The sequence below is a fragment of the Saimiri boliviensis genome, chromosome 2 (assembly GCF_048565385.1).
Source record: "Saimiri boliviensis isolate mSaiBol1 chromosome 2, mSaiBol1.pri, whole genome shotgun sequence".
Classification (NCBI taxonomy): Eukaryota; Metazoa; Chordata; class Mammalia; order Primates; family Cebidae; genus Saimiri; species Saimiri boliviensis.
The window spans coordinates 393,373-416,342 of record NC_133450.1 but is presented as its reverse complement, the minus strand read 5'-3'; the positions used below and the strand labels follow the sequence as shown (position 1 = coordinate 416,342).

Here is a 22,970-nt window from a genome sequence, read left to right as displayed (position 1 = left end):
CACTTTGTTACCTAGGCTGGAGCGCAGTGGCGCAGTCCGCGGACGGCAACCTCCGGACCCTTGCAGTTCCTGGGGGTGGGATGGGGTCGAGTCTCCCTGGGGCCACGTGTTCCGAAGGTGGCCTCCAGGATACATGCATCCGGCAGAAGGACGGAAGGCTGGGAGACGGGGATGCAGCCGAGCAGCAGCGCTACCGCCACCGCCACGTGGACCCCGCGAACTCCGAGGTGCCACTCAAAAGCCGGAAGCCCGCCCACTTGGGGGTGGGGCTGCAACCCAGAGAGCCAGTCTGGAATCAGAAGCCAAGTCCGTGAAAATGTAGCCGGATTCTGACTGGGACACTCGCCGTGAGAAGGCGGGGCAGGGCTCCAGAAAGCCAATCAGAAGCCCGGCCTCGGAATTCCTGCTCGCAGCCCCCGAGGCGGGGCCGGGAAGAGGCGTGGTCTCCCGGCCGCGCCCCGCCTCCCAGCGCTCTGCGCTGACTGGGCGGCGGCGGACCCGGAGGGCCAATCAGAAGTCAGGCCCGCGGGCCTCGGGGCGGGGCGCCGGCCCGGCACCTCCCCGCGGCGGGGATCGGGGCCGCGGCCGCAGAGCTCGGCTGCGGGAGCGCGGGGTCCGCCCGGGACGTCGCGTCGCGGCCGGTGAGACCAGGGCGGGGAGCGGAGGATCGGGGGCGCCCCCGAGGGCGGGGAGGCTCGCCGCGGTGCGGAGCCGGGGTCCTGTGCCTCGGCGCCCCCGGCTCCCCTCAGCCCGCTGCGGGCGCGACGGGCGGGCCGCCCCCTCCCCGGGCCTCGCGGGGGCCCGGACGGCGGGGCGGGACCCCGGGGTGGAGGCCGCGCGCCGGACTCGCGCCCCCTCCTCTCTCGTCCCGCCTCTGGGCGCCGCAGCCCGTCGCCCGCCGGGAGGACCCTTGGAAGCCCCTCCCGCTGTCTTTGCAGAGCGGTGCGTGCGGATTCCGCGCCTTTCTGTTTGGTGATCCCCTCGGGGTCCCCGTTCCGTGTCGTGAGCCGCCCCGGGGGTTCATCACTGAGCACCAAATAAGGGGCGCGCTTAGGGCTGGGAATACGGAGACGGACTGGGTGTGACCCCTTGGCAGGACACAGCAGAAGGGAACGGAGGAGAAGGAAGGCGGAGTTGGAAGACACGCCAGGGTGGAATTCGCTAGACTTCGTTACACGTTGGGAGGGACGGACAGGAGAGCATCGAGAGCGACTCGTGTTCCTTGTCGGGTGTGCCTTGCGCAAAGTGCAGAGTGTGAGGTCCAGTCCCCCTGGCTGTGGGGCAAAGGTGCTGAGATTCGTGCGCAGACAGTTGGAAAACACTTGCTTCCTACGGGCTTTTTTAGGAGCTAAAATACTGTTGGCTGGATGTACAGACCAACGACCTGTAGGACCTGAATTCCTCCTCTCCCTTTGAATGAAGTAGGAAAAAAATTAGTTTTTTAAAATGCGTGAGTGAACAACATAGTGAGACACTGTCTCTTTAAAGAAAGAAAAAGGTGCCGGGCGCGGTGGCTCACGCCTGTAATCCCAGCACTTTGGGAGGCCGAGGCGGGTGGATCACGAGGTCGAGAGATCGAGACCAACCTGGTCAACATGGTGAAACCCCGTCTCTACTAAAAATACAAAAAACTAGCTGGGCATGGTGGCACGTGCCTGTAATCCCAGCTACTCAGGAGGCTGAGGCAGGAGAATTGCCTGAGCCCAGGAGGCGGAGGTTGCGGTGAGCCGAGATCGCGCCATTGCACTCCAGCCTGGGTAACAAGAGCGAAACTCCGTCTCAAAAAAAAAAAAAAGAAAGAAAAAAAGCAAACTTAAAAGACAGAACTTTAGAGGCACAGGATACTAGAGCTAGAGGGGACTTGTGGTGATCATCTAGTCCAACTCGGTTTTAGAGGAGACATGGCTAGTCCGCAAGTTTCAGAGGTTAGGTAGTAGAGCTGGGACTAAAATATGTCCTATTTCTCCCAACACAACTTTTTATCACGTAAGTCTCTGTGGATGGCCAGCCCTAACAACCTTCCTGTTACACAGCTGTGGAAAACAGAGCTCTCCAAACAGGAGCTTAATAAGTCAAAGATTTTATGGGAACATCTGGACGAGAAAGGAAATTGGTCTTCACCAGTTGCCTCTAAGTTTCCTTCCAACTTTAAGAACTTACAATTCATGTCAAACTCGGAATTGTTCTAACATCTTTAACGCTTTGGGACTTGAAAATGACTCCAGGATTTCATCTTGGAGTTAATGCTTCAATTCATATTACATTCTGAATACTTGCCATATATCAGTTTACATACATCCAGAAGAAATGTTCAAATTCCAGCCAGCACGGTGGCTCACGCCTGTAATCCCAACTCTTTGGGAGGCCGAGGTGGGTGGATCACAAGGTCAAGATACCCAGACCATCCTGGCCAACATGGCGAAACTCCGTCTGTATTAGTAAAAAATACAAAAATTAGCTGCGTGTCGTGGCACACTTCTGTAGTCCCAGCTACTTGGGAGGCTGAGGCAGGAGAATCACTTAAACCTGGGAGGCAAAGGTTGCAGTGAGTCAAGATCACCGTGGCACTTCAGCCTGGTGACAGAGCAAGACTCCGTCTCAAAAAAAAAAAAAAAGAGAAATTCCTTGTAAAGTTTTAAGCCTAAATACAGTGTGACAGGATATGTTGGTTCCCAGAAGTTTCAAGTGCAAAGATTGTTTTGAAACTCCATTTAGGCTTTGTCACAATATCTTCAGTGAACAAAATCTGAATGGCTCAACTTGCTTCTGAAAGCAAATGCCTGGTTAGAAAGGAAACAGGAAACATGACTGTCAAAAATGCATTGACTTGTCCTAACAGGTGATGGAAAGCGAACAGTGGCACAGCTCTGCAAGTTCAGAGGCTGGAGCGATCCCTTCGGGTAGGAGGATTGGGGAAGGCCCATGTGAGGGGGCGGCGGTTAGCATTTGAGGTTTACCTTTCCCTTTTCTTTTTCTTTCTTTTTTTTTTTTTTTTTTTTTTTTTGAGATTGAATTTCGCTCTTTCACCCAGGCTGGAGTAAAGTAATGCAGTCTTGTCTCACTGCAACCCCCAGCCCCTACCACTCCCCAAGCCCCCCACACACCGTTTCCAGTGATTCTCCTGCCTTAGCCTCCTGAGTAGCGGGGATTATAGGCACCTGCCACCATGCCCAGCTAATTTTTTTTTTTTTTGAATTTTTAGTAGAGATGGGGTTTTGCCATGTTGGCCAGGCTGGTCTCGAACTCCTGACCTCAGGTTATCCATCCACCTCGGCCTCCCAAAGTGATGGAATTAACAGGCGTGAGCCATTATGCTTGACCTACCCTTATTTTACTACAGTCGTTAGGCTGTAGTCCTGGGACTGAGGCAGGGAGGGGGTCATACGTTAGATTTCTGGTGTATCTCCCTGAAAGCTATCCCCTTTCCCTCACTGGAATTAGGTGGGTTTTTGCTGTGACAGAGCCAAAGAAATTAGGCATTAACAGACATATGGTCTGATTTTGGGGAGTTCCAAGAAAGTCCTAAGATTCACCTCCCTTGTTCTAGCCAGTTTCTCAGAAGGGCTCTTTCTTTTTTAAAGGTAGTTGATATTCACAGATCTTACTAGTTCACCTAAGTTTTAAGTTAAGTTTTGACACATGTAAGCCATGTAACCAAAGCCTAATCAAAATATAGAACACTTGCCGCTCAGACAGTTCTCCACGTCCCTTCTCCGTCAGAAGGAACAGATCCTCCACTTTCCACAAAAGCTAACCATTCATTCATTCATTCATTCATTTTTAATAGAGAAGGGATCTCATTATATTGCCCAGACAAGTCTTGAACTCCTGGCCTTGAGTAATTCTCCCACCGGGGCCTCCCAAAGTGCTGGCTAGGATTACAGGTATGAGCCACTGTGCCCAGCCCATAGATTGTTTTTGGATAATACTGCGTCTCCTGAACAGCAATCAAAACATACCCTACAATGCAATTCACCCTCAAGATGTTATCAATTATTCACAACTCAGTATGAAAGAAGGATTAGAACAAAACTGTTTGGGGCAAACAAAATGGGATTGTAAGGGCCTTAAATATTTGGGTTCCTGAAGGATGTTCAGAAACCCTACATTGTCTTTCATATGTACCTGGATGCTCAGGAAATACACCAGGTATCGGCAGCAGAGGGTGGAATTGCCAAGTGAAAGAAAACAGTCTCCTCCCTCCCCCATGTATCCAAATCATACTTAAAAATTTAAGGCCCAGTGTGGTGGCTCATGCCTGTCATCCTAGCACTTTCGGAGGCTGAGGTGAGCAGATCGCTTGAGCTCAGTTTAAGACCAGCCTGGTCAACATGGTGAAAGCCTGTCTCTGCAAAAAATACAAAAAATTAGCTTGGTGTGGTAGCCTGCTCTTGTAGTCCCAGCTACCCAGGAGGCTGAGGTTCAGGATCACTGAGCCTGGTGGCTGAGGTGACAGTGAGCCCTGATCATGCTACTGCACTCCAGCCTAGGCGACAGAGCGAGACCTGGTTTCAAAAAAAGAAATTCAACTCAGGACGGGTCCAGTGGCTCACACCTGTAATCCTAGCACTTTGGGAGGCTGAAGTGGGAGGATCGCTTGAGGCCAGGAGTTCGAGACCAAGCTGGGCAACAAAGTGAGACCCCCTGATCTCTCTCTTTAAAAAAAAAAAAAAAAAAAATTCAAATCTGCCTTCTCAAGGACGTCTTTCCTTAGGTTCTAGTAACTTCTCTCCCTCTCAGCTCTGTCACAATTTTGGCAGGTACTAATTTCATAGGTCACAAACTCCAATGTAACTTTACTTGTAACTGACCTTAATTTTAAGCCCCTAGTCTTCTTAGCAGTGGAAAGCATATTTTTTTTTTGAGACGGAGTTTCGCTCTCGTTACCCAGGCTGGAGTGCAATGGCGCGATCTCGGCTCACTGCAACCTCCGCCTCCTGGGTTCAGGCAATTCTCCTGCCTCAGCCTCCTGAGTAGCTGGGATTACAGGCACGTGCCACCATGCCCAGCTGATTTTTTGTATTTTTAGTAGAGACGGGGTTTCACCATGTTGACCAGGATGGTCTCGATCTCTCGACCTCGTGATCCACCCGCCTCGGCCTCCCAAAGTGCTGGGATTACAGGCTTGAGCCACCGCGCCCGGCCCAAAACATCGACTTCTTGATCTCATTCACTGATTTGATTTTTTTTTTTTTTTAATTTTATGAGTACAACTGAATAATCAAAAGAAGTACAGAATCAATAGAAATATTATTGGTCTGCATTGAGAAAAATCATTTAAATAAACATATTCCCTAAATCCCCTTTCTGTTGGTTGCTTTTTGTTGCCCTAGACATAATGTCAAGCGGAAATGATCGGCGATCAGAGGCTCTTAGCAAACCCGCGTTCAGTGAGGAACAAGCTTCTGCGCTAATGGAGTCCGTGTTCGGGCTGAAAGTTTCCAAGGTCCGGCCACTTCCTAGCTATGACGACCAGAACTTTCATGTCTACGTCACAGAAACCAAAGACGGCCCCACCGAATACGTCCTCAAAATAAGCAACACCGAGACTAGCAGGAATCCGGACCTGATTGAAGTGCAGAATCACATCGTCATGTTTCTGAAAGCAGCTGGATTTCCAACAGCCTCCGTGTGTCGCACGAAAGGAGACAACACGACTTCCCTTGTGTCTGTAGGTAAGCGACAGCCCGTCGCTGATCAGCTGTCCGTGCACCACTGCATTTGGCCACAAGTAGAACCATGGAGAGCAGCTTCATAATTCCAAGTGCAGATGTGGTTGTTATTATTATTATTATTATTATTTTTTTGAGACGGAGTTTCGCTCTTGTTACCCAGGCTGGAGTGCAATGGCGCGATCTCCGCTCACCGCAACCTCCACCTCCTGGGTTCAGGCGATTCTCCTGCCTCAGCCTCCTGAGTAGCTGGGATTACAGGCACGCGCCACCATGCCCAGCTAATTTTTTGTATTTTTAGTAGAGACGGGGTTTCACCATGTTGACCAAGATGGTCTCGATCTCTTGACCTCGTGATCCACCTGCCTCGGCCTCCCAAAGTGCTGGGATTACAGGCGTGAGCCACCGTGCGCAGCGGTTATTATTTTTTTTTAGCAACCTCAATAGTCTACCTTTAGAGGTGCTGAGTTTTTCAGCATTAGGAGAAGCCGCAGCAGCATCAAAGTGGTCACTGGTCCTCTAAGTAGTGGTTAGAGCCCAGTGTTAAGTGTTCTGTTTAGAAAGGCCCTGACAGTCACTAAGCGGACCTGTGGAAATCAGGGGAACATTTTTTGTTTTGCTTTTTGTTTGTTTTGTTGGTGGTGGTTTTGGGGGGTTTTGTTTTTTGTTTTGTTTTGTTTTTTGAGACAGCGTCTCACTCTGTCACCCAGACTGGAGTGCAGTGGCACAGCACAGCTCACTGCAACTTTGACCTCCTGGGCTCAGGTGATCCTCCCACTTCAGCCTCTTGAGTAGCTGGGACTACAGGCACACGCCACCATGCCCAGCTAATTTTGTAGTGTTTTTGTAGAGACGGAGTTTCGCCATGTTGCTCAGGCTGGTCTTGAACTCCTGGCCTCAAGTGATCTGCCTGCTTCCCAAAGTGCCGGGATTACAGGCGTGAGTCACTCTTCCTGGCCTGTTTTTATTTAAAAATAAATAAATAATAAAAATAATAAAATATATTTATTACTTAGAGAAGCTATACATTCTGGTGCTGTGGTATAGTAAAAATGGCATAATACTGGAAATCAAGAATTCTAGATTTTAGCTTTGTCATTACTGTATATGTGACCTTCGACACATAGACCGCTTAAATCCCTGAGGCCACCAGTCCACATCTGTGAGACAGTCCCTTTCACCTTTAAATACCAAAATGCTAAGATGTGCCAAATTCAGCTCTTTAAAACAGCAGGCTAAAATCAATTTCTTCAAGTTTTTTAAAGGTTTGAAATCTTGATTTTCTTTTTCTCTCTTCATTGTTCACCATTCTTTCTTAATTTGCACTGTCCCCACCCAACACCTGAGGCCCACTGTGGTCCCTGAGACGTAGATATTGTACTGTGTTGCAAACACAGGCTGTCCCTCAATTTACCCCTGAAGAAGCCTGATTCTGGAAGTCATTTATTAGCACCTCACTTCCGTCAACTGTGAACTTATAAAAGAGTATGTATTTTTGCATTCACCTACCACAGTAGGTAATTTTTGTGTAGAGCGAAGGCCAGCAGAGTTAGGGCTATAATTTTGTTGGCATGTAAGTGGCCAGTTCCAATGTTCTTGAGGTTTCTGTAGCCCGCCTTCTCACTTGATCTGCTCCACTGTGCCTCACAGAATCCTGCCGAGTTGTTTCAGGTTAGCACATTTTCTCGTTCTGTTTTTTAATTTCTGTTCTTTTCAGTAATACTTGCAAAGGCAGAATAGCTTCTAATTCCATTACATCTAATTATCTATCTATCTATCTATCTATTTAGAATAATTGACAGGATATTTCATTTCATCTATTTAGATAGTGGCTCTGAAATCAAAAGCTACTTGGTGAGGCTGCTGACTTACCTCCCAGGAAGACCCATCGCTGAGATTCCCATCAGCCCCCAGCTATTGTATGAAATTGGAAAGCTAGCTGCCAACTTGGATAAGACACTGGAGGTAAGATTTGGGCTTTTATTTTATTCTAAGGGATGCTGGTTTGTTTGTTATTTTGTTTGTAAAATAAACTAAGAATCAGATTCTCTTTTTATGTGTGGTGCTCTACGTAAGGTACGTTATGAAGGGAATGGAGTTCTAGAATGCAAAAAAAATTTTTTTTTTTTTTGAGACGGAGTTTCGCTCTTGTTACCCAGGCTGGAGTGCAATGGCGCGATCTCGGCTCACCGCAACCTCCGCCTCCTGGGTTCAGGCAATTCTCCTGCCTCAGCCTCCTGAATAGCTGGGATTACAGGCACGCGCCACCATGCCCAGCTAATGTTTTGTATTTTTAGTAGAGACGGGGTTTCACCATGTTGACCGGGATGCTCTCGATCTCTTGACCTCGTGATCCACCGGCCTCCGCCTCCCAAAGTGCTGGGATTACAGGCGTGAGCCTCCGCGCCCGGCTGAATGCATAAATAAGGCTAACTTCTGCCTAACTCTTACTGGTGTGGGCTGGGTGCAGTGGTCCATACTTCCCGCCTTCGCCTCCCAAATCTCAGCACTTTGGGAGGCTGAAGCAGAGGGATCACTTGAAGCCAGGAGTTTGAGACCAGCCTGACCAACATAGTGAAACCTTGCATCTTCTAAAAACTACAGTAATTTAGGGCATGGTGGCATATGCCTGTAGTCTCAGCTACTCGGGAGACTGAGGCAGGAGAATCGTTTGAGTCCAGGAAGTAGAGGTTGCAGTGAGCCGAGATCATACCCCTACATTCCAGTCTGCACAGCAGAGCAACACTGTCTCCAAAATTTTTTTTTAATTAAAAAATAAATAAATCTTACTAGTGTATTGGAAAGATTACCTAAATTTTTAGAAATTCATCATATTCTTTATGCTGCTCACTGAAAACAGTCCATATTCACCAATGGAAACCTGAAGATTTCATCCAGACAGAGTCTAAGCAGCTGGAGCTCCATATGAAGCAGTAGTAAGTTGCAAATGAATTAATAACGTATGTCAAGGATGTTTTTGTCCTATAGAAACAATATAATGTACAACAGACACCTTTTAGACCTGCCCATAAAAATCTTCATTTATTCAGTAAATATTGTGAGTACCTTTAATGTTATTTTAAAAATCATAGGAAAAAGGAGATGTATTTACTATTTATTAAGTGGAAATAGATCATCATAAAGGTCTTTACTGTCATCCTCACTTTGAGTGGGCTGAGGAGGAGGAGGAGAAGGGGTTGGTCTTTTATTTATTTATTTATTTTTGAGACAGGGTCTCACTGTGTCTCCCAGGCTGGAGTGCAGTGGTGCGGTCACAGCTTAATGCAGCCTTAACTTCCCAGGCTTAACCAATCCTCCCACCTCAGCCTCCCAGGTAGCAGGGACTACAGGAGACTGCCACCACACCTACCTAATTTTTGTATTTTTTGTAGAGACAGGGCTTCACTATGTTGCCCAGGCTGGTCTCAAACTCTTGAGCTCAAGCAATCTTCCTGCCTCTGCCTCCCAAAATGCTAGGACTACAGGCATGAGCTAACCCATGCCTAGCCAGGGGTTTGGTCTTTGTATTAGGCCATTCTCACACTGCTATAAAGAAATACCCGAGGCTGGGCACAGTGGCTCAGGCCTGTCATCCCAGCACTTTGGGAGGCTGAGATGGGTGGATCACCTGAGGTGAGGAGTTCGAGACCAGCCTGGCCGACATGAAAAACCCATCTCTACTAAAATACAAAAATTAGCTGGGCATGGTGGTGCATGCCTGTAGTCCCAGCTACTTTTGGGGGCTGAGGCAGGATAATCACTTGAACTCAGGAGGCGGAGGTTGCAGTGAGCCGAGATCGAGCCACGGCTCTCCAATCTGGTCAACAGAACAAGACTCCATCTCAAAAAAAAAAAAAAAAAATCTCTTTATCTCTAGTTTTGAGCAGTTGATAAGGCGTGACTTTGTATAGTTTTCTTCATGTTTCTTATGCTTGGGATTCCTGGAGTTCCTTCAGTGGCTGTAGTGAAGTTACTAGGAAGCAATTTGATCCTTTGGGGTCGTGCTTTTTCTACTTGATAGATGGGACCGAGGATCAATTTACTACTGATCCAAATCCTTCAGCGTCTTGTGAACTGTAAGGTTTTCCAGAGTGGATGGTAGGAACAGGCGCTCTTCCTGACCCTGTGCGTGCCGTGTACTCTTGCCTCTAACCCTCTCAGGCGGTTCTCTCCCCAGCTTTGAGTAGTTTCCCCACATTTACACGTGGATCATACACAATCTGCTAAATTCTCAAGGGGGACGCAATGCAGCTCTCTGGAGTGCCGTCTCTGCCGCGCTCTCATCTCTGGTAATCTGTCATGCAAACTCAAGCTGCCGTGATCTCCCGGGACTCTCAGCTCTACCTCCTCAACTCAGAGTCCTCTGGGCACCACCTGGGTCTTCCCTCTCTGCACTGTGTTCTCTGTCAAGGCAGTGAGCTTGGGTGAACTTGCCTTGTTTATTTTATTCTATTTTGTTTTTTGAGATAAGGTCGCCCAGGCTGGAATGCAGTGGTGCGATCTCAGCTCATGACAACCTCTACCTCCCAGGCCCACGCGATTGTCCTGCCTCAGCCTCCTGAGTAGCTAGGATAACAGGTACGCACCACCACCGCACAGCTAATTTTTTTTGTATTTTTAGTAGAGACAGGGTTTTAGCATGTTGGCCAGGCTGGTCTTGAACTCCTGACCTCAAATGATCCACCCGCCTCGGCCTCCCAAAGTGCTGGGATTATGGCACGAGCCACTACACCCAGGCCCCTTGTTTGTTTTCATTTTCTCAGGGATCACTGTCTTTCATTCCCCAACATCTAATAACTTGAAAACCAGTGTTTAATGGATTTTGTCCACTGTTTTTGCTTTTTCTGGCAGGAGGGTCAACCTCCCATGACACCCCTCTTGGCCCAAAACTGAAGACCATCTTGCATTGTAAATAGTATTCATTTACCCTTAGATCCTCAAATAGAAATACTGTAACCTTTTTTTCTGATTAAAAAATCCTTCTGTGGTTCATTACTTAAAGAAAACCAGATAAAAATACAAAGAAAAATGAAGTTGCCAATAATCTCATCCTCCAGAGATGACATTCTCTGACCCACTTAGCCATGTGCCATACTATTCTACAGCCCCAGGAATATCCTTGGTGCTCAGCCAATGTTTATAAACCCACAGACCTTTTCCTATACTTATAGTAATCACCATTTTATATTGTACTCTATTCATTTATTCGACAAATATTTATTGAGCTTCTGCAAGGGTTTGCGTGGTAAACATATTAAGCATTTCAGTTGAAATTGTTTTCAGTTAAGTTTGAGCAAATTCTTTTATGGATTTGCATTAAAATGTTTGTTCATATTAATATAATTCAGATTTAAATAGTTACAATTAAATTTATTTTTAGGAAATTTTCTTTACATATTAATTTTTATTTATTTATTTATTTATTTATTTATTTTTGAGATGGAGTCTTGCCCTGTTGGCAGCTGGAGTGCAGTGGCATGATCTCAGCTCATTGCAACCTCTGCCTCATGGGTTCAAGCGATTCTCCTGCCTCAGCCTCCCGAGTAGCTGGGACTACAGGTGCGTGCCACCACGCCCAGCTAATTATTTTTGTATTTTTAGTAGAGACGGGGTTTCACCATGTTGGCCAGGATGGTGTCGATCTCATGACCTTGTGGTCTGCCTGCCTTGGCCTCCCAAAGTGCTGGGATTACAGGCATGGGCCACCATGCCTGGCCCACATGTTAATTTTATTTAGAAAAACCTTTGAACTGGGCCAGGCGCGGGGGCTCATGCCTGAAATCCCAGCACTTTGGGAGGCCAAGCTGGGCAGATCACTTGCAGTCAGGAGTTTGAGAACAGCCTGGTCAACGTAGTGAAACCCCATCCTTACTAAAAATAAAAATTATCAGTGCGTGGTGGCAGGCACCTGCAATCCCAGCTACTTGGGAGGCTGACACAAGAAGAATCACTTGAACCCAGGAGGCGGAGGTTGCAGTGAGGCAAGATCACGCCACTGCATCCAGCCTGGGCAAAAGAACCAGACTCCATCTCAAAACAAACAAACAAACAACAAAAAAAACCTTTGACGTGATTGTAGTGCTCAGTAAACTCTGTCTACCTTAAACCTACTAAATGAGCTGTTTAAATTACTGTCTGTTACATAATAGTTTTCCCTTACCAGCCACCTTTCCTTCTGCCCCGTGGGCTTCATTCATATGCCTTGGCCACCGAACTTGCAACTTTTCCCACTATATTCTGAAAAGTAATACCGTTTTCAGAGGGAAATAGCACCCCATCATTGCTGATGGTGAGTTTCTGCTGTGCATTTAGCCATCAGCTGCTGTGCTATGCAATTTATTTTAAGTTGTCTTACAGGGGACGAGGGCGCTCTAGAGGGAACCCAGCATTCTCCACTTGGCATCGCAGTGCATTTCACCCTGCATTATTCCTGCTGCTCACCCAGTCCCACCCGATGCCTTTGCAGAAGCTAAGTTCTCAGTTTTTCTCTGAGTACTAAGAACTGTAGAGTCTATAAAAGGTAACACACAAGTGTGGTATTTTAGTCATGTAGGCAGGACCAAAGCTGTGGCTGCTCTGCTGGGGACATGGTTGGGCCCTTGAAGCCTCCAGCAGTCGGTCAGGCATGACTGTGGGATCCAAAGTAGGCAGGAGTTCTGGGGACTGTAGGGGCCGGAACTGAGGAGTTCACAGTGAAGAGACCAGCTCGTACGGGAATTTGGTTGTTTGGTCTGCAGGTGGGCTGGAAGTCAATCTCAGGAGATTTCATTAATCATAAAAAAAGAGCCGGGCGCGGTGGCTCAAGCCTGTAATCCCAGCACTTTGGGAGGCCGAGGCGGGTGGATCACGAGGTCAAGAGATCGAGACCATCCTGGTCAACATAGTGAAACCCCGTCTCTACTAAAAATACAAAAAATTAGCTGGGCATGGTGGCATGTGCCTGTAATCCCAGCTACTCAGGAGGCTGAGGCAGGAGAATTGCCTGAACCCAGGAGGCGGAGGTTGCGGTGAGCCGAGATCGCGCCATTGCACTCCAGCCTGGGTAACAAGGGCGAAACTCCGTCTCGAAAAAAAAAAAGTAATAAATATGCAGTGTTCAAATTTCAGACAGTACCGAAAGGTATAAAATGAATAGTTTTTCTCTCCACCATGATCTCCAGCCCTCCACAATGCCACTTCCCAAAAGTAGCAGCTCCTAACAGTGTATTTTCAGTGCTCACTATGCAGAGTGTTTTTGTGATCTGCATTGGCACTTAACACACAGGATGTAAAAGGTACAAAAGACAAGACTCCAGTTCCAGACCAGCCTGGCTACCATGGTGAAATTCCATCTCTACTAAAAAAAAATTTTTTTTAATTAGCTGGATCACCTGAGGTCAGGATTTCAAGACCAGCCTGGCCATCATGGTGAAACCCCATCTTAAAAAAAAAAAAATTAACCAGGCGTGGTGGGGTGAGTCTGCAGTCCCAGCTACTCAGGAGGCTGAGGCAGGAGAATCGCTTGAACCTGGGAGGCGGAGGTTGCAGTGAGCTGAGATCACACCATTGTACTCCAGCCTGGGTAACAGAGTGAGACTCCATCTCAGAAAAAAAAAAAAAAAAAAGAGAGGTAAGACTCCAAAGCCAGGTGGAGTGGCTCACACCTGTAATCTCAACACTTTGAGAGGCTGAAGGGGTGGTCACTTGAGGCCAGGAGTTCGAAACTAGCCTGGCCAACATGACGAAACCCCGTCTCTACTGAAAATACTAAAAAATGAACCGGGCGTGGTGACACATGCCTGAGATTTCAGCTACTTGGGAGGCTGAGGCATGAGAATCACTTAAACCGGGTGGCAGAGGTTGCAGTGAGCTATTACGCATCTGCCGTCCAGCCTGGGCAACAGACTTAGACTCTGAGGGAGGGGGACTGCAAGGGAGCAGAAATGCTATCCTCAAAAATGTGGACTAATCCGTTTCCAGATGGCCCCAGAGGTCACAGCTGGAACCAGTGGCATGGATACTATTAGAGAGGCAGAGGCAGATTTTAACTCCACAAAAGGAAAAACACAAAGCCATCTCCATGAGGGTAAAAAGTACCTCCCACGGGAAGTGTGTTAGTCTATTCTCAAATTGCTATAAAGAAATACCTGGGGCGGGGGGGCGGGAGGAAAGCAATACATGAGACTGGGTAATTTATAAAGAAAATAGGTTTAATTGGCTTATGGTTCTGCAGGCTGTACAGGCAGCATAGTGACTTCTGCTTCTGAGGAGGCTTCAGGAAGCTTCTGATCATGGCAGAAGGCAAAATGGGAGCAGGTGTCTTACACGGCAGGGGCAGGAGCAAGAGACAGCAAGGTGGGTGTGCTGCACACTTTTAAACAACAGATTTCATGAGAACATGCTCACTGTCACGAGAGCAGCCTCAAGAGGATGAGGCTAAACCATGCATGAGACACCACCCCCATGAGCCAATCACCTCCTACCAGGCCCCACCTCCAATACTGGGGATTCCAGTTTGGCATGAGATTTGGTGAGGACACAGAGCCAAACCGTCTCATTCAGCCCTTGGCCTCCCAAATGTCGTGTCCTGCTCACAGTGCAAAACACAATCATCCGTTCTCAATAGTCCCTCCAAATTTTAACTCATTCTAACATCAACTCAAAAGCCCACGGTCCAAAATCTCATCTGAGACAAGGCAAGTCCCTTCTGCCTATGAGCCTATACCATCAAAAACAAGTTGTTTACTTCGAAGATAAAATGGGAGTGTAGGCATTAGGTATACACTCCTATTCCAGAATGGAGAAGCCAGGCAAAAGGTAGGGACTACGGGCCTCATGCAAGTCCAGAACCCAGCAGGGCAGTCATTCAATCTTAAAGCTCCAAAATAATCTCCTTTGACTCCATGTCCCATATCCAAGGCACACTGATGCAAGGGGTGGGCTCCCAAGGCCTGGGGCAGGCCCAACCCTGCTGCCTTGCAAGGTCCAGCCCCTGCGGCTGCTCTCAAGGGCTGGTATTGAGTGGCTGTGGCTTTTCCAGGGGTACGGTACAAACTGTTAGTGCGTCTACCGTTCTGAGAACTACAGGATGATGGCCCTTTTCTCACAGCTTCACTAGGCAGTGCCCCAGTGGGGACTCTGTGCAGGGGCTCCAAGCCCACATTTCTCCTCCACACTGTCCTGGTAGAAGTTCTTGCCAGGCGCGGTGGCTGACGCCTGTAATCCCAGCACTTTGGGAGGCCGAGGTGGGTGGATCACGAGGTCAAGAGATCGAGACCATCCTGGTCAACATGGTGAAACCCCGTCTCTACTAAAAATACAAAAAATTTGCTGGGCATGGTGGCGCATGCCTGTAATCCCAGCTACTCAGGAGGCTGAGGCAGAATTGCCTGAACCCAGGAGGCGGAGGTTGCAGTGAGCCGAGATCGCGCCATTGCACTCCAGCCTGGGTAACAAGAGCGAAACTCCGTCTCAAAAAGAAAAAAAGAAAAAAAAAGAAGTTCTCCGTGAGGGCTCCACCCTTGCAGCAGGTTTCTGCCTGGACATCCAGGCTTTCCGTACATCCTCTGAAATCTAGGCAGAGGCTCCTAAGCCTCAACTTCTAAACTCTGTGCACCCACAGGCTTAACACCACGTGGAAGCCACCAAAGCTTCTAAGCTTGCACTTTCTGAAGAAGTGGTCCAAGCTGTAATTGTACCATAACCCTTCGATCCATGGCTGGAGGTGGCACAACTGAAATGCGGGGAGCAATAGCCCAAGGTCGTGTAGGGCAGCGGGGTCCTGGGCCTGGCCCACAAAACCATCCTGTCCTCCTAGCCCTCCAGGACGTAAGTCTCTGAAAGGACTTCAAGACCTTTTCCCCATTGTCTTGGCTATTAGCACTTGGCTCCTTTTTACTTATGCAAATTTCTGCAGCCTTCTTGAGGTCAGGAGTTCGAGATCAGCCTGACTAATGTGGTAAAACCCATCTCTACTAAAATTACAAAAATTAGCCAGGCGTGCCAGCAGGTCCCTGTAATCCCAGCTACTCGGGAGGCTGAGGCAGGAGTATCACTTGAACCTGGGAGGCAGAGGTTGCAGTGAGCCAAGATCGTACCACTGCACTCCAGCCTGGGCAACAGAGAGAGGCTGTATCGCAAAAAACAAAACAAAACAAAAAACCCAGATTTCACAAGAACTCACTCACTATCACAAGAACAGCACAAGAAGATACTGCTAAGCCATTCATAAGAAACCACCCCTATGATCCAATCACCTCCCATTAGGCCCTACCTCTGATACCGGGGAGTACAGTTTAACATGAGATTTGGTGAGGACACATACCCAAACCATATCAGCAAGTATTTAAACAGGATACCTGACCGTTTAGCAAGAAAATGCTACTGTTAAGTGTCAGGGGAAGGTTCTCAAACTCCTGGTCATAATAGTGAGTATTGAAATCCATTTAGAGGAACTTTTAAAATAAACAATATATTTATTTATTTTATTATTTATTTACTTACTGAGACAGACTCTCACTGTGTCACCCAGGCTTCAATGCAGTGGCGCAATCTGCTCACTGCAGCCTCTGCCTCCCAGGTTCAAGCGATTCTCCTGCCTCAGCCTCCCAAGTAGCTGGGCCTATAGGCACCCACCATCATGCCCAGCTAATTTTGTGTATTATTAGTAGAGATGGGTTTTCACCATGTTTGCCAGTCTGGTCTCGAACTCCTGACCTCAAATGATCCACCCACCTCAGCCTCCCAAAGTGCTGGGATTACAGGCATGAGCCACCGTGCCCAGCCAGAATATAATTTTTAAAAACATCAGAATATGTCACATGTAATAGTCTAAGGATTGTTTACTGGGACTTTTTTCTTTACATGTGTGTGTGCCTGTATCCTGGGGTTATGATGTAAAATATAATTCTTACTGCAAGTCATGGTCAAAAAAGTTTGAAACATACTTCACTGGATGAGCATCAAAGCACCTTCCAGCACCCACTCTGTGAAAGAGGTCCGAACTGTGAGTCAGAAGACCCAAGTCCTCCCTCGGCCTTGTAATAACAAGGCGTCAGCCCTCTGCGAACCCCAGTTTCCCATTTATGCAATGACAGTGAAAATTATTTACAACTTTAGATAGAGTGGTCAAAGTCTAAAGGCCTTCCAATTCCAGAATTTTGTGTCCTAAGAACATCCTTTCATTCAGCAAATACTGCTCGAGCAGGGCTTTCAATGTACCAGGCACTGTTCTAGGTGTGGGGATACAGGAATGAACAAAACAGACCAAAAAACAGCACTACCGCTCATGGAGCTTATATTCTAATAAGGGTAGACAGTAAAATAAGTTGAACCATGACAAATGTTAGCAAAACATTACCATAGCAAAAGTGATAAGAAGAAAAACTGGCCGGGCGCGGTGGCTCACGCCTGTAATCCCAGCACTTTGGGAGGTTGAGGCAGGTGGATCACGAGATCAAGAGATCGAGACCATCCTGGTCAACATGGTGAAACACCGTCTCTACTAAAAAATACAAAACATTAGCTGGGCATGGTGGCGTGTGCCTGTAATCCCAGCTACTCAGGAGGCTGAGGCAGGAGAATTGCCTGAACCCAGGAGGCGGAGGTTGCGGTGAGCCGAGATCGCACCATTGCACTCCAGCCTGGGTAACAAGAGCGAAACTCCGTCTCAAAAAAAAAAGAAGAAGAAAAACTAAGCAGAGACAACAGGTAGAAGATATCAGAGAGAGAGAAGGATGAAATTCTAGACAGTGGTCAAGACATTCTCACAGAAAAGGTGTTTTTTGAGTAAAGAGCCGACATAAATGAGGGCACTAACCATGTGGATATCTGGCCAAGGGCATCCCCAAAGAAGGAAACAGCAAAAGCAAAAGGCTGTGAGGTGGGAACATGCCTGGCATGTTCCTAGCACAGCAGGGAGGCCGGGGTAGCCGGAGTAGGGGCGCAAAGGCAGTAGAAGATGAAGTCAGCAAGGTAACAGGGGCATGGGTGAGAAGAGTTCTTTAGAGCTGCTTCCCATTTCTTTTGTAAGCTGTGGGCAATAATGCCTATCTTCACATAATTATGAGCATCAAGTGAGCTGGGAATGTGCTCCCAGAACTGAGAGATCCTGCTCGGCTAGGAAGGGCTTACCATTTTGCGAATTAAAGTAAATGGGGTAAGTCAGTGACCATGAGAGAATGCCAGCTCTCTCTCTCAGAGACTCCCTGGCCAGTGTAGGGCAGGTCGTTTCTGAAACAGCAGATCTCTTGTGATAGTGAGTTCTACAAGATCTGGTTGATTAAAAACGCGTAGCACTGGCTGGGCGCAGTGTCCACGCCTGTAATCCCAGCACTTTGGAAGGCCCAGCTGGGTGGATCGCCTGAAGTCAGAAGATAGAGACCAGCCGGGCCAACGTGGTGAAACCGTATCTCTACTAAAAATACACAAAAAAATTATCCGGGCATAGTGATGCATGCCTGTGATCCCAGCTACTCGGGAGGCTGAGGCAGGAGAATCACTTGAAGCCGGGAGGTGGAGCTTGTGGTGAGCCAAGATCACGCCACTGCACTCCAGCCTGGGCAACAGAGCAAGACTCCACCTTAAAAATAAAAATAAAAATAAATGTGCAGTACCTCTCACCTCTCTCAGCAGTGGTTGCTCTGTCAAGAGACTAAGAATATCTTGCTTTCAATTTAGAAATTCCATCACCCAAAGCTAAGTAGTCTTCATCGGGAGAACTTCATCTGGAATCTGAAAAATGTTCCTCTTCTGGAGAAATACCTGTATGCCCTGGGCCAGAATCGAAACCGAGAGATCGTTGAGGAGGTCATTCAACTGTTCAAGGAGGAAGTAATGAGCAAATTAAGTCATTTTCGAGAATGTGAGTATTCTCCCAATTAAATATTTTTCTTGATATTTAAATTGTCAAATTTCACCTCATCAGAAAAGTATGGAGGTACAATTTAGCTTTATCAAATCTTAAAATTTTTGCCATATTTGCTCCTATTGCTTTTTAAAGAATAATATTTTTACTTTTCTCAAAATTGCTACATTGAAGCCTCCTCTAAACTTTACAGGAGTCTACCTCTCTTCTTCCCATTAAATTTGCACACTACCTATGTATGATTTATAAATTAGGTATATAAGCAAAAAAAAAAAAAAAAAGAAGAAAAGAAAAAGAAAGAAAAAAACAAAAAGAAAAAAGAAAAAAACCCACAAAAACAAAAAAAGAAAAAAATAATAAATTAGGTTTAGTAGGGGTTTGTGTTTTTCAAACTTTCTATCAATGGTATTACACTGTGTATTATTATTCTGCAACCTGGTTTTTTATTCAACGTGTTTTGCAGATGGATCCATATGAGTATTTGTGGTTTTGCAGATTGATCCATATGAGTATTTGTGGTTTTAGTTCATGAGTTTAAATACTAAATTGTATTTCATAGTATGAATATGCCATAATTTATTGGCATGTACTACAATTTTTTGGACTATTCTCTTGTTAATGGAATTTTAGGTTACTTCCCATTACTTTGCTACATAAATGATGCTGCAGTGAACACTCTAGTACAGGGGTCCCCAAACCCCAGGAACTGGGCCACACAGCAGGAGGGGAGCAGCCAGCAAGCATTACTGCCTGAGCTCCGCCTCCTGTCAGAGCAGCAGCGGGCATTCCATTCTCATAGGAGCACCAACCCTACTGTGACCAGCGCATGCAAGGGATCTCAGTGAGAATCTGACGCCTGATGATCGGAGGTAGAAGAGTTTTATCCCAAAACCATCCTTCCCCCGTCTCCTGTTCATGGAAAATCGTCTTCCATGAAACCAGTCCCTGGTGCCAAAAAGGCTGAGAACCGCTGCTCTCGTACATATCTCCCTGTGTATACAGACAAGGTTTGCTCTAGGGTATATATCAGATATAACCAGCCTTTTCATCCAGCATTAAGTACTGGTCAAAGGCAAGGGACTGGCGGCATGGTGGTTCATGCCTATAATCCCAGCACTTTGGGAGGCCAAGGCGATGGATCACTTGAGGTCAGGAGTTTGAGACCAGCCTGGCCAACGTGATGAAACCTCATCTCTATTAAAAATACAAAAACTAGCTGGACATGGTGGCGCGTGCCTGTAATGTCAGCTACTTGGGAGGCTGAGACAGAAGAATCCCTTGAACCCTGGAGATGGAGGTAAGTTACAGTGAGCCAAGATTATGCCACTGCACTCCAGCCTGGGCAACAGAGCAAAATCCATCTAAAAAAAAAAAAGGGGCACGGAACTGAAGGGCATTTCTAGCAAGGCCTAAGATAGGCCTTAGTATTTACTTACTTTGTGTAAACACAATGTAAGGTGTAGTGCAGGCGTCCCGAAACTACGGCCATTTATCCGGCCCCCTGCCGCACTTCAGGAAGGGGCACCTCCTTCATTGGTGGTCAGTGAGAGGAGCACAGTATGAGGCGGCCCTCCAATGGTCTGAGGGACAGTGAACTGGCCCCGTGTGTAAAAAGTTTGGGGACGCCTGGTGTAGTGTGAAAAGAGATTTTTTTTCCCCTTCAAACCTGTGTTTCCCCCAGTCTTCTTCGTCTCATTAAAATGGTATCCACCATTCACCTAATTAATCTGGACAAAAAGTTAGGCGTCATCAGGTTCCACTTTGCTCATTCTCTCACATCACAAATCCAATCCAATTCTATCCATTCTTACTTCGTAGGAGATCCTATCACCTGGATGATTGCAGCGGCCATGTAACTCCCTGCTCCTACTCTACCTCTCCACAGTATATATTCACTTGTCTTCCCTTTTCTTATTTTTTTTTCTCAATACTACTTTTGTAAGTTCTTCATGTCATTGCATATGGCTCGAGTTGGTTAACTTTTACTTTAATTTCTTTTCTTTTCTTTTTTTTAATAAAGACGGGGTTTCACCATGTTGGTCAGGCTGGTCTTGAACTCCCGACCTCAGGTGATCCGCCCGCCGTGGCCTCCACAGTGCTTGGATTACAGGCGTGAGCCACTATGCCCAACCTAGCTGGTTAACTTTTATAACTTTAAAATATTGTATTCACGAATATACCACACATTATTCTACTCTTAAAAGATACTTGGGTTCTTTCTGATTTGGGGCTATTAAGAACAGTGGTGCTGTGAATGTGTCTGAGTGTCCGTACACACGTTCATTAGTCTTTGAGTGTTTACCTTGGGGTAAGATTGCTAGGTCATAGCACATGTCCATATTCAGCTTTACTGGATAATACCAACATTTTCAAAAGTGGTTCTGTGAATTTATACTACAGCTAGCAGAGGGTAAAAGTTTTTATTGTTCTACACCCCTGGTGTTGTCAAACTTCTAAAATTTTCTCAATCTGATTTGTACATACTGGTTTATCATTACATCATGGTTTTAAAACACATCTCCCTGGCAGGGCACGGTGGCTCACGCCTGTAATCCCCGCACTTTGGAAGGCTGAGGCCGGCGGATCAGCTGCGATCAGGAGTTCAAGACCAGCCTGACCAACGTGTTGAAACTCGTCTCTACTAAAAATACAAAATTTAGCCAGGCATGGTGGCTAACGCCTGTAATCCTAGCTACTCGGGAGGCTAAGGCAGGAGAATCGCTTGAACCCAGGACGCAGAGGTTACAGTGAGCTGAGATCCTGCCATTGTACTCCAGCCTGGGCAACAAGAGCAAAACTTCGTCTTAAAAATAAAAATACATTTCCCGGCCAGGCACGGTGGCTCAAGCCTGTAATCCCAGCACTTTGGGAGGCCGAGGCAGGTGGATCATGAGGTCAAGAGATCGAGACCATCCTGGTCAACATGGTGAAACCCCGTCTCTACTAAAAATACAAAAAAAAGTTAGCTGGGCATGGTGGCGTGTGCCTGTAATCCCAGCTACTCAGGAGGCTGAGGCAGGAGAATTGCCTGAACCCAGGAGGCAGAGGTTGCAGTGAGCCGAGATCGCGCCATTGCACTCCAGCCTGGGTAACAAGAGCGAAACTCCGTCTAAAAAAAAAAAAAAAAAAATACATTTCCCTATTTGCTGGCCATTTGACATATATTCTTGAGGAGTGCCAAATCAAGTCTTTGGCCTGTTTTTCTATTGAAATTATTTTTTTCTCATTGATTTGTAGAAGTGTTAAATATATTCTGGATATGAGTCCTTTGCTAGTTATATGTGCTACAAGCATTCTGTCCCATTCTGTGGCTTATCTTTTCATGGTATGGTATGTTTGGATGTATAATTTTAAATTTTTTTTTTTCTTTTTGGGGCAGAGTCTTGCTCTGTCACCCAGGCTGGAGTGCAGTGGTGTGATCACAGCTCACTGCTGCAGCCTCCACTTCCTGGGCCCAAGCGATCCTCCCATCTCAGCCTCCTAAGCAGCTGGGACTACCACCATGCACCATCGTGCATGGTGAATATTTTTATTTTTGTAGAGACAGCGTCTCTCTGTGTTGTTCTGACTGGTCTCAAACTCCTGGGCTCAAGCAATCCTGCTGCTTTGGCTTCCCAAAGCACTAAGATTACATGAGCAACCACACCAGGCCCCTGCTATTTTTTACAGCTTTATTAAGATGTAATTCACACACCATGAAATTCACCCAGCCTTCCTCCCTTCCTTCCTCTCTCCCTCCCTCCCTCCTCTCTCTCTCTTTCTTTGTTTCACTAAAGTCTCACTCTGTCACCCCCACTGGAGTGCAGTGGTGCAATCTCTGCTCACTGCAACTTTCACTTCCTGGGTTCAAATGATTCTGCTGCCTCAGCCACCCGAGTAGCTGTGACCACAGCCATGTGCCACCATGCCTGGCTACTTTTTTTTGTACTATTACTCATGGGTATTTAGAAGTATAAATTCTGTTCCCCAAAATATGAACTTTTTTGGTTATATTTTATTGTTGATGTCTACTGTAATTACATTGTGATCAGAGAATATACTTTATATTAGTGCTGTCCAGTAGGATTTTTTTCAATGAAGGAAATGTTCTGTATCTGCATTGTTCAATTCAATAGCTCCTACGTGGCTATGAGCATTTGAAATGTGGCTAGTGCTACTAAGGAATAGGACTTTCAATTTTATTTAATCTTACTAAAAATTTTTTTTTTTTTTTTTTTTTTTTTTTTTTTTTTTTTGTAGCTGACTACAGGCATGCATCACTATGCCCAGCAAATGTTTTATTTTTTTGTAGAGATGGAGTCTCACTATGTTGCCCAGGCTTGTCTCAAACTCCTGGCTGCAAGCAATCTTCCCACATCAGCCTCTGAAAGTACTGGGATCACAGGCATAAGCCAATGCATTCAGCTTGAATCCTTTTTTTTTTTTTTTTTAAGACAGAGTCTCACTCTGTTGCC

General features: G+C 46.7%; 1 protein-coding gene across 3 annotated transcripts in view; it reads left to right on the top strand.

The window, feature by feature from the left end:
- The first annotated feature begins 555 nt into the window (after positions 1 to 555).
- The window catches only part of HYKK (hydroxylysine kinase), a 30,909-nt gene continuing 8,494 nt past the window's right edge, over positions 556 to 22,970 (top strand). For 2 of the 3 annotated variants that reach the window (XM_039469418.2, XM_039469417.2), the window contains exons 1-4: positions 556 to 641; positions 5,334 to 5,675; positions 7,498 to 7,637; positions 18,330 to 18,513. In XM_039469418.2, the coding sequence (XP_039325352.1) occupies positions 5,339 to 5,675; positions 7,498 to 7,637; positions 18,330 to 18,513 (661 nt within the window). In that variant the 5' untranslated portion in view covers positions 556 to 641; positions 5,334 to 5,338. Of the gene's footprint in view, positions 642 to 858; positions 943 to 5,333; positions 5,676 to 7,497; positions 7,638 to 18,329; positions 18,514 to 22,970 lie in introns of those variants that run through there. The other variant, XM_074392588.1, reaches the window with a different exon arrangement.